At 39.4% G+C, this 12,255-nt stretch overlaps 1 protein-coding gene across 1 annotated transcript; it reads right to left on the bottom strand.

The window, feature by feature from the left end:
* Positions 1-4,647: 4,647 nt before the first annotated feature.
* Positions 4,648-5,229, bottom strand: LOC109191239. Its single transcript, XM_019341824.1, has one exon. It carries the CDS (start codon positions 5,227-5,229, stop codon positions 4,648-4,650), a length of 582 nt encoding a protein of 193 aa, XP_019197369.1.
* Positions 5,230-12,255: the final 7,026 nt, after the last annotated feature.

A 12,255-nucleotide genomic window follows, 5' to 3' on the forward strand; every position in this document is an offset into this window, starting at 1 on the left:
CAGAAGGTTGATCAATATATACCTCTTCATCCAAGTTTCCATGCAGAAACAAACTTGACATCAAGTTGGAAGATAAGCCATGAGTGTTGTGCTGCCAACGAGATCATCAATCTAACAGTATCATGCCTTGCTACTGGAGCAAACACTTCTTGATAATCAACACCAAACTCCTGCTTGTATCCCTTCGCAACTAGGCGTGCCTTGTACTTGTCAACTTCTCCATTTTCTCTTAGTTTGGTTTTGTACACCCATTTCACACCTATAGTCTTCTTTCCTTTTGGGAGCTCAACCAACTCCAAAGTATTATTTCTTTCAATGGCAGAAATCTCTTCATCCACTGCTTTTCTACATTTTTCATGTGCAACAGCATCATCAAACATTACAGGATCACAATATGAAAATAAAGCAAAATATGTAAGCTCATCATCAGATTGATCAACCCTAGGGACTTCATAATCAATCATCCAGGAAGGCCTCTTTCTGTTACGTTGAGGGCGATCATCATTTGTTTCATGCGTAGAGGATGTGATATTTTCTAATTCAGTTATGCCTTGATTTGGTACTGGTTGCACCGTTTCAGCTTCTTCTTTTTCCTCCTCATCACCCAAGCCTACTAGAACTTGCTGTTGACCACGTTTGCCTTCATTCCAGTTCCAGAACTTCCCTTCATCAAAGACCACATCTCGACTTATCACTATTTTCTTGGTGTTTGGGTTGTAAAGCTTGAAGGCTTTTGTGTGACTACTAACACCAAGAAATATGCACTTTTCTCCTTTGTCATCTAACTTTTTCCTTTTCTCATCTGGAACATGTGCAAATGCAATGCATCCAAATATTCTAAAGTGATTAACTGATGGCTTTCTTTCATTCCACGCTTGTTCTGGTGTCACATTTTGAGCAACAAACGTTGGGCTTCTATTCAAAATGTGTATACTCCAATTAACTGCTTCAGGCCAAAAGCTTTTAGGAACACCACTCCTTGTAAAAAGACTTCTCACCACGTTTAGGATAGTACGATTCTTCCTCTCACTAACCCCATTCTGTTGAGGTGTATAAGTTGCTGTTAACTGTTTTTTAATGCCATGTGACTCACAAAAATTTTCAAATTCATGTGAGCAGTACTCTCCTCCACGGTCCCTACGCAACACTTTAATTACATTACCATTCTCTTTCTCTACAAGCGCTTTAAAGCTCTTAAATGCTGCAAAAGCTTCAGATTTAACTTGCAAGAAATAAACCCAGGTTTTTCTACTGTAATCATCAATAAATGTTATGAAGTACCTTTTCCCTCCATTGGATGTTGGGTTTATTGGCCCACAGATGTCAGAATGAACAATATCAAGTGGCTTTTTGGCTCTTTGAGAAACACCTTTTTGAAAAGGAACTCTGTGTTATTGCTAATAACAAAATCTTCACAAATATTTTAAGGACTATCAAAATTTGGAAGACCTTTTACTATATTCTTCTTTTGAAGTGTCTTTAACCCACCAAAATTCAGATGACCATAAAGCCAAGCCACATCATTTACTATTGCTGAGAAACAATGAGTGTTCATACCTTTGAGATTTAAAGGGAACAACCTGTTTGGAGTCATTTTTGCTTCTACAATCACCTCCAAGTTTTTGCTTTGAATTCTGCATGCTCCATCCTCGATAATGATTTCATAACCTCTTTCTTGTAATTGCCCCATGCTCAACAGATTAGTCTTCAATTCAGGAACATAAAGGACATCTGAAATTTTAAAATTACCTCCAGGTGTCCTTTACCCATCACGGCCACATGAGAATTATTTTCAAACTTCACAGCATCACGATAGGTCTCATCCAAAGTTGAGAAAAGTGACTTTTCTCCACACATGTGATTGTTGCAACCGGTATCAAGATACCATAAATACTTCTTGGTAATGTCCACCTTCGTATCTGTCATTAACAATAGAGCAATCTCTTCCTCTTGTTTCATCTCAGCAAAATTTGAATTTTCTCCTTTGTTATTGGGCATATAAGTTCGACATTCATATTTGTAATGCCCGAACTTATGGCACCTATAACATTCTATATTAGATTTGTCTCAATGATTGGTTGATTGAGACCTCCCACGACATCGTCCTCTTCCTTGAGTGTTAGAATTCTGCCATTCTTGATTCTAATAGGGAGAATTTCCCCTACCTCGTGCAACACTAAACTCGTATGCAATAGGATGCTATAGGATAAGTATAATTATAAACTCGTTTGTAAATAAAATACTTTTCTGTGGAGGTTTCTTAGAGTCACAATGACTCTCTTTCTTAGAGTCGCAATGATTCGCTTTCTTAGAGTCATAATGACTCGCTTTCTTTACTAATGGATGAGGTAGGAACTTCACCGTAGTGTGAATGAACCTATCCCGGTACGGCGCTTAGCCGACCTATGCTCAATCTCATCTACTGAACCACTCTCTTGGTTCTAAACTCATCTCTGTGGAATCAGGTATCGAACTTTTAGTGTGCACACTCCCTGACTAGGATTCCAAGCCTGGCGGGCAGTTTCCAACCTTGTAACGTGGGAATACGCCGCGTTACATATACATGGACCGCAATGTCCATTTTTTTCTTCCCGAGAGGATGTAGTCCAAACGGGTCCTCCAAAACAAGATTTTCCTCACCATAGATATAGATAGATATATCACTCATGCATCTCATATATGCAACATTTAACTTATGCAAAAAGAAATGCACATACTTCTCAACTCATTCTCAAAAGACAAGATAAAGATGCTCTACATGGAAATGAGATTTTTGGAAAATAATACTTAGGCTCACGTTGGCCACTTATGCACTTTTAAAACATGATATGCTCAAAATGACATTTACTGTAACCATATGCTTCTACTTTCTATTCGCTGTGAAACTCTCAACAATTCAATAAGTCATGCTTGTTGCAAAATAACATACTCTGTACATTTCTACCATCAAAATAGGTTTCAATTTCCATTGAACATACAACACATTCTAGTCATGCTTTTCTAACAACTTTTATTCACAAAGTGTTTATGCTTCTCTATTCAAGTACTCAAATAACATCAGGAAGGTAAATGCAAGCAAATCCCAAAAGCAGTGAACTCAGATAAACATTTCTGTGAAGCATTTCATCACAAATTCTTCTATAACATGCTCATTTCTAATCCAAATTCAACGAAATCAAAGTCAAAACGTGCGTCAAGACGGCCCCGAGGTACCGAGCCGCAAGGGCCCATGACACCTAGTCCGAAACGACACGTAGCTGAGCCGCAAGGGCCCGACCACTGCACAGAGAACAACTCACGGACCTTGGGGCGGAGCTCAGCTAGGCTCGCCCCCTAGAACCGCCAATTTGCCGACTCTAGGCAACGACCCTCTCCTAGGGCTGTTCCCTAGGCCCGGCTGGCCACTGTTCTAGCCAACGATCCCCTTGTTGGGCCGTTGGCTGGGGCCGGTGCTTCTACTGGTGCACACTGTGCACCAGATGATTTCTTCTCATCTGCAATACAATCTCAGGCAATTCTAGCACATCCAAAACATCAACAACACATCATAGACAAGTAATAGATCACTTAATAGCTCAAGCACTTCAAAAATCTAGCATTTCTACTCATTTCTACCTATGAAACAATGGCTTCACAGAGCCAAAACTTAAGAAGGGAGTCCATGGGGTTATACCTTTGTTGTTTCTTCCTCTTGTGTGGATCCCTTCTTCCTCTATACTCAATCACTACCTCCTTCATCACCTAAACACCTCAGACAAGCAACACAACAACACTTACAAGGCTTAAGAAAAGATCTCAGAGGTTGAAAGCTAGGATGAAAGCTTAGAAAGAAATGAAATGAATGGAGGAGAAGGAAGCTAGAAACCTTACTGTGATTTATATTTCTTCTTCTACAAAGAGCTTGGATAGGCAAAGAAATGGGATCAGGAGACAACAATAGAATAGTGAAGTTTATATAGGGTGCTAAACCCTAGGTTGATGCTCAATGATTGGTGGAGGGCAAGATGGTAAATTGTTGGTTGTTCTAAAAATATCAGACAAGTGAGATATGGCTTTTAGTGGTTCACCAAGCTTCATGGACCAAGGTCTAGAATCATAGTTTTAAATAGTTTGGGGGGTCAAAATAGATTTTTCCAAAAATGATTTCTATATAAACACTTGGTTCAGGTTTCTCAGATTTCTCCCGGTCTCACTCAGATAGGTTTCTCAGTTTAAAACTTGGTTCGCGAAGTAACCGAAAATTTTGGATTTTGGAATTAAAATAAGTTCCGGTGTTGAATTAATTTAAAATGTAACTCAAAATAATTTATTCAAACACCAAATTTATCTCAAAAATTTTAACGGGGTGAAAATGACTATTTTGGAATTTCTTAAAATTGGATTTATAAAATTAAAATTTTAGGTTGTCACACCTCCTTCGTATCTGTCATTAACAATATAGCAATCTCTTCCTCTTGTTCCATCTCAGCAAAATTGGAATTTTCTCCTTTGTTATTGGGAATATAAGTTCGACATTCATATTTGTAATGCCCGAACTTATGGCACCTATAACATTCTATATTAGATTTGTCTCTATGATTGGTTGATTGAGACCTCCAACGACCTCGTCCTCGTCCTCGTCCTCTTCCTTTGAGTGTTAGAATTCTGTCATTCTTGATTCTGATAGGGAGAATTTCCCCTACCTTGACCTCGACCACGACCACGACCACGATCTCGATTTGAGGCTCCATCAGTTGTGGCTTTCAAAGCTTGTTCACCTTCATTTGTGTGTTTGATAAACTTCTTCTCATGAACCCGTAATGAACTTTCTAGTTCATCTAGAGTTATCTCATCAAGGTCATTTGCCTCCTCTATTGCACAGACAACAAAATCATATTTTGATGTCATAGAGCGCAAAATTTTCTCCACAACAGTGACATCTGCAGTTTTATCACCATTGATCCTCAATTGATTGACTATCGTCATTACTCTTCCCATGTAATCTGAAGCCGACTCTCTTTCTTTCATTCTGAGTGTTTCAAATTCAGAACAAAGACTTTGAAGTTGTTGTCTTTTCGCCTTTGTTGAACCTTGATACTTTGTTTTCATTGAGTCCCAAATATGCTTGGAGGTTTCTTTGCAAAGAATTGTCTCCAAAATTGATATGTCAATTGCCTGGAACAGATAATTTTTGGCTTTAAGATCCTTAAACTTCAACTCCTTCACCTCAGTTCTTTGTTCTGGTGTCATCCCGCTGTGGGTTCTTCTACGACAGTTTCCACCACGTCCCAAAACTCTTTGGACTTGAGAAAATTTTCCATTAGCATGCTCCAATGGTTATAATGACCATCGAAGCGTGGTATGGCAGGTTGCACAAATCCATCAGAGGCCATTGATCACCTGCTGCAGTTGTGAGTAAATTTGACTTTGATACCAAATGTTGAAAACTGATTTAGGAAGAACAAGGAAGTCTTTCAAGTATTTTCTCAAACACTTAGTGAGCAGTAATAATATTCTAATTGAGGAAGACAATCTGTGTATGTTATTCACTGACCAAAGCCTTTAAATAGGCTATAATACAATATCATAAACAACCTGCATATCTTACTAGAAAATAGGATCAAAATAGAATCACTAAAGAATATAAACTAATTTATGACTAGTTCAGAATATAGAAAAAACTATAAAGAAACAGGGAAATATTCTAACGTACCGGCCTCCAACTAAACCACCCATTACAATAGCATGTAAAATGGCTAGGTAATATTTGATGTTGATGTTAAGAATCAAATGATAGTGATGAATAAGAGTCTAATTGAGCAGGCCCCCAACACATATGAATGTCAATCTCATTCCTTGAGTTGTGATAACATATTATTTCTATTTCTTAATTGTTAATTAGCTTTTAGAAATACGAAGTATTAATTAATAACTAATTAAGAAATACATAACCTTCTTCTTCTCCCAAAGAAATACATAACCTAACATGATTAGTTGATTGCTAATCCTTTTCCCCCACCTTCAAAGATGAAGTCCCTTACCCCGGGCTCCTACATTTCGATTCGACAAAATTATAGAGGTATAGGATCAGTGTTTGATATCCACAATATAATGAACTCACCATATTAGGTGAAATTTCTATATTCTGACTGTTAGAGCTTAACCCTGAGTTTTCAAGACTCAATTTACTATCCGAGTATCAACTGAGCTGCATGTGTAATAGATGGATAATCATTTTCCTTTTCAAGGCTAAATGAGTAAATAGTAGCAATAATAATAATACATGTACTCCCTCTGTCACATTTTATCTGTCTCACTTACTATTCATTGGTCAAACCAACTTTTTATTCTATGTTTATTTTCTTTAGTATTTTCACTTATTTTTAAATTTTATTTTTTGTGTTTAACCTGTCTCACTTACTATTCATTGGTCAAACCAACTTTTTATTCTATGTTTATTTTCTTTAGTATTTTTTACTTATTTTTAAATTTGATTTTTTTTGTGTTTAACCGTATTTTTAGTGTAGTTTCTGTTGGAGATAATGAACCACAATCGATTTAATATCCGTAAAATAATATTTATATATATATACACACGAAATATATATAAAATATTATTGGATATATATCCGAAATATATATATACACACAAATATATATAAAACGGACCCAACGGTTATATATACATGTATATCTACGAAAAAGATATACCAATATATATCAACCAAAAAGAAAATATAATCCTTAGATTATAATTCCAAAACAACAAGAAAGAACGGATTTTTGCTTAGAGCATAATCCAAAACAAGAAAGAAGAAGAAAGAAAGAAATGTACGAGTTAGGCGAGTGCCTTTCTTTCCTTAAAACCTTATTTGCCACCTCCCAAAAGTGCTAGGAGCGTTGTGGCCTAGGTTTCCCAGGATAAAACGTACAACGGTTCGACGTTTGAGCACCCAAACGAACGAACCCGGCGAACAAGAGCACAGCTTCAAGAATGGAGTAGAAGCAGAAGTATTTTGAGGCTTGGAAAAATTATTTTTCTTATGTGTTGTTGTTACTTTTTTCCTTCGAAAAATTCTGCTGCACTCTACCCCTTCTTATATAGGGAATGAGGAGTCAATAGCCTTTATTATGGCATTTAAGGGCACCCTACAACTTCTTGTAACATCCACTATTAACATGGGTGTTAATTCAAAAAATTAACAATGCCATTAATTCCATAACAGCTGGAATTAAATCCCAACAGTTACAAAAAAGTTTCAGGCCAAACTTTCGACCTAAGTAGTAGTTTCGGCCAGGGAGCTACACGAAACAACAGATGTTTCGTGGTGGCCATGCTACACGAATCAATAGATGTTTCGTGGTGGCCAACCAAACAAACGAAACGAATGTTACAGTGAAACCATTTGTTTCGTGGTGGTCATGCTACACGAAACAATAGATGTTTCGTGGTGGCCAACCAATCAAACAAATGTTACAGTGAAACCATTCATTTCATTTTGAGGCATTATTACAGCGAAACATTGTTATACAATTGTTTCATGGCTAAATTGGAAAATGACACCACGAGATTAGGCTCATTCTGGGATTTGATTTGCACCCCTCCTATGCGCAAGAAAGAGCCTCTATACTATACAATTCATTAAGCTTAAAAGGAGCTCTTGTATAAATAGTGGGACAAATCCTCTTCCCAAACCAATGTGGGACAAAAGCTCACTTTTTCCCTTCATTTTCCAACTCAAATGGGTCTACTTTGAGAATCAATATCTCATTCACCCATTATTCGTTTTGAGCGTACAATATATCAATATCTTCGTCTTACTACGAAGAACCCAAATCCACTTTGACCCGACCCAAATCGGAAGTGGACCCCACTGATAATTGTACCACAAAATAGCCACTTAATATGCCATTTTATGCCATTTTAAGCTATTTTTTCCAACAGTTTCTAAATATATAAATTTTATATACAAATAGAAAATTTAATATTATAAAAAATCTATATATATATATATATATATATATATATATATATATATATATATATATATTAAATATTATTAATTAATTGTATATAATATCTATATACAAATAATAGATGATATTACATAGATATTATATACAATTAATTAATAATATATATATATATATATATATATATATATATATATATATATATATATATATATTGGTCAAATTAATAATAAATTTTATTTGGTAAGCAAATGTTTAATGGAAATTAGGTAAAATGTATTAAGTGGCAATATTGCATAATTATGATATCTTCATATTTCCGGTTAGATGAGTACAAAATTCATAATTCATTATGGTAATATTACAATTCACAATATATTAATTATGGTACTATTGAAATTCATAATATATTATGGTATCTACATTCATACATCCATACATAAATACATACAAATCGGCAGAAGATGGAATAATCATTTATGGTAATATTGCAATTCATAATCGTGTAAATAATATACTCTATATTATAGTATCTCCATATTTTCGGTCAAATTAGAACATAATAATTTACTATTTGAACAGATCATTCTGCAAAACCTAAAGTTGTAAGCTTCTAACGTATTTTTACCTCTGTACTCTCATTACACCGAATAGCAATGACGGCTTCAACTCACAGCGAGATTGTTGGTTGTGGACTTCATCCTAGACTCATATGGAATCACAACCAGATTATAGTGTTCCGTGTGGTTCGTATTCCAGAGACAATAGGTTCTGAAACAATAAACTATATACAGTGTGTAGTCTATGAGGTATAGGTTTTTTTTTTACTCACATGTATATGCTGCAGTTTTGTGCTAAAACCACTATGGGAGTAGTGAATGATGCAGATTTCTCTACACATATTTGTGACAAAGAAGATTGTGATTTCTTTGAAGAGGTTATTTATTGCTCACTTATATTGTTTTACTTTTTGTATAACTTTATTGAGGTATTTGACTTTTCCTACATTTCATGATTCTCTGGATAGACATGTGCCTGAACGTTCTATTGGAAATTTGGAGTCTAACAAGGAATGTGATTCAAATAATGAGGGATCTTTTAAGAGCTCTAAAGGTTGAAAATCTACCATGAAAAAAGTTATTCAAAGATTTCTATTAGAATTATTAGGACTCTATTATTATTAGTATTCGTTACCTATTGTTACTAGTATTAGTCTTGTATTAGGTTTGCTATTCACTACTATATATTCCTGTACAGACTTATTATTTGATTCATTCAGAAATATTATATCCTCATCTGGTATCAGCAGGTTCTTTTTCTCTCTCTCTATGGCGCACCTCGGTTCTGATGGCGGTTCTGTTGGAAGTTCTGAACGGACTGTTTCTGAGGCTGCGCTTGTGGCACCCCTGCAGTCCGGGGTGTCGTTTTCTTCGGCTCATCACTTCGTTTCCATCAAATTGACATCCCGTAATTTTTTGTTTTGGCGCACTCAGCTTCTTCCGTTCCTGGATGGCCAAGGATTATTGGGTTTTGTCGATGGAACGTCTGTGTGTCCCCCGTTTACTGCGATTACGGTACCTTCTGCCGAGGAGGCTGCTGCTGCCGTGTCTTCGTCGGCCGTATCGTCCGCCGCTCGGAGTGCATGGCTTCGTCAAGATAAGGTCGTGCTCTCCTTGTTGATCTCGTCCTTGTCCGACGAGATGATGCATCTTGCCATCGGTAAAACCTCCTCTCGGCATTTGTGGGTGGCGATCGAACAGGTTCTTGGTTCGACGACTCGGGCCCGTGCTCTTCGGTTGGTGGGCGAACTGCAAGGATTGCGGCAGGGGGATGCTTCAATCCTGGATTATCTTGGGCGTGCTCAGGTGCTTATTGAGGATTTGGCACTTGCCGGCCGTCCGGTGACACTAGAAGATCAGAATATGTATATATTCCGGGGCTTGCGGTCCGAATATCGCCCTTTGGTGGCGTCGCTGACGAGGGGTGCTCCGGTGTCTTTACCCGAGTTATCCGATTTTCTTGTTTCGCAGGCCTTTATATGTGCTGATGATGGTGGTGACGTTGCTGCTGCTCCGGTCGCCATGGCGGCTCAGCGAGGTGGAGGTCGCTCGGGCGGGCAGCAGCGTGGCGGCGGCAATCGAGGCCGAGGTCGTGGCAAGGGCCGAGGCCGCGGTCGAGGTGGCGCCGGGGCTGTCCAGTGCCAGATCTGCTCCGGCGAAGGCCACTCGGCCGCTTCGTGCTATCGTCGTTATGATGGCGCTCCAGGGCCGCGGGCACATGTTGCATATTCTGTTGATGATTCGGCTTCGATTAATCCTCAGCAGTGGTTTCCTGACACTGGTGCGTCGAATCATGCCACTCCGGATCCGTCTTTAATGTCCTCGGCGGTTCCTTATAATGGTCCGGATCATCTTCGTGTTGGTGACGGTAAGTGTTTACCTATTGTTAGTACTGGTTCATCTTCGTTAGCCGCATCTAAAACAATGTTTCGATTGTCTGATGTTCTTCATGTTCCTGGGCTTTCTGCGTCTTTATTGTCTGTGCAACGGTTTGCTCGTGATAATAATGTCTTTTTTGAGTTTCACCCTGATTGTTTCTTTGTGAAGGATCGTTCAACCAGGGAAGTTCTATATAAAGGGCCGGCTTCGGGGGTCTCTATTCTTGGCCTGTCTCTCGTTCAAGTCCCGCTGCGTTTGTGGCCTCTCGAGTCTCCTCTGACGTGTGGCATAGTCGGTTGGGTCATCCTCACCCGCGTGTCTTGCGGCAGATTTTAAATTCATGTTCTATTCAGTCTAGTTTTAGTGATACTTCGGAATTGTGTCGTGCTTGTATGCTTGGGAAATCCTCACGGTTTCCCTTGCCTCGTGTCAATACTACTACGTCTCATGTTTTAGAACTTATATATACTGATATTTGGGGCCCAGCGCCTTTTCTTTCCGTTAATGGCTTTCGTTATTTTGTTTTGTTTGTTGATGACTATACGCGCTATGTATGGTTTTATCCTATGCGTTTGAAAACTGATGTGTATGCTATCTTCGAGCAGTTTCGGTCACTAGTTGAGCGTTCATATGGTCGTAAGATTGTCTCTATTCAATCTGATTTAGGGGGAGAGTATAAACGGTTGCACCGTACTTTTGTCTCTTTGGGTATTAATCATAGGCAGTCTTGTGCCTATACCTATGAGCAGAATGGTAGAGTTGAGCGTCGGCATCGTCACGTTGTGGAAACGGGTTTGGCTCTCTTGGCCCAGGCTTCGGTTCCACAACGATATTGGGATTATGCCTTTGAGACTGCGGTCTATCTCATCAATAAGATGCCGACTCGGGTTTTGGATAATGATAGTCCTCATTCTCGGTTGCATCGTTCTAGTCCTTCTTACTCTTTCTTGCGTGTGTTTGGCTGTCTCTGTTATCCTCTGTTACGCCCGTATAATCGTAACAAGTTGCAGTATCGGTCTTCTCCGTGTGTGTTTCTTGGTTATCCGTCTTCGTTTCGTGGCTATCGTTGTTTTGATCCTGCTACTAACAAGGTATTCATTTGCCGTCATGTGCGGTTTGATGAAACCATATTTCCATTTGCTTCTTCTGTCCCCTCTCAGGTCTCTAGCTCTCGCCCGATTGAGCCGTGGGGTGTTGGCGCCGTTCAGGTTGGCGCGAGCTCCGGTGTTTGTTCTGCTGGACCGGATCCTCGTCCGGAGATGGACACGGATTCCGGGGCTGCTGGTGCTGCTTCTGATTCCCGCACCGAGACTGCTGTGGCTCCCGATGTGGCAGTCTCGGGTGCTCCTAAGGCGCCCAAGCGAGGTCGGCGCGCGGTAAAACCGGTTCCACCTCGGTCTCATGTTATGGCGACTCGTTCTTTGGGGCCGACGCAGCATGTGGCTCTTATGACTGTTTCTGAGCCGACCTGTTATTCTCAAGCAGTTCGGTATCCGGAATGGCGTGAGGCCATGGATCTTGAGTTTAATGCCTTGCTCCAGAATCACACTTGGCGTCTGGTTAGTCGCACACCTGGTATGAATGTTGTAGGCTGCAAATGGGTGTTCAGGACAAAGCGCAAGGCTGATGGCACGATTGAGCGGCACAAGGCTCGGTTGGTGGCTAAGGGGTTCAATCAAGTCGCAGGACAGGACTTTTTTGAGACCTTCAGTCCTGTTGTAAAACCCACAACCGTGCGGCTTCTTCTCTCCTTGGCTGTCTCTCGCGGTTGGGTAATTCGGCAGTTGGATGTTCACAACGCCTTTCTGAATGGTAATCTTGCAGAGACAGTCTACATGCGACAGCCGCCTGGCTATGAGGACTC

Source organism: Ipomoea nil, unplaced genomic scaffold (assembly GCF_001879475.1).
Source record: "Ipomoea nil cultivar Tokyo-kokei standard unplaced genomic scaffold, Asagao_1.1 scaffold1619, whole genome shotgun sequence".
Lineage (NCBI taxonomy): Eukaryota > Viridiplantae > Streptophyta > Magnoliopsida > Solanales > Convolvulaceae > Ipomoea > Ipomoea nil.

What these genes read in the sequence shown, in the direction of transcription:
- LOC109191239 (XM_019341824.1), bottom strand. Translation starts at nt 5,229, where the DNA reads ATGACACCAGAACAAAGAACTGAGGTGAAGGAGTTGAAGTTTAAGGAT.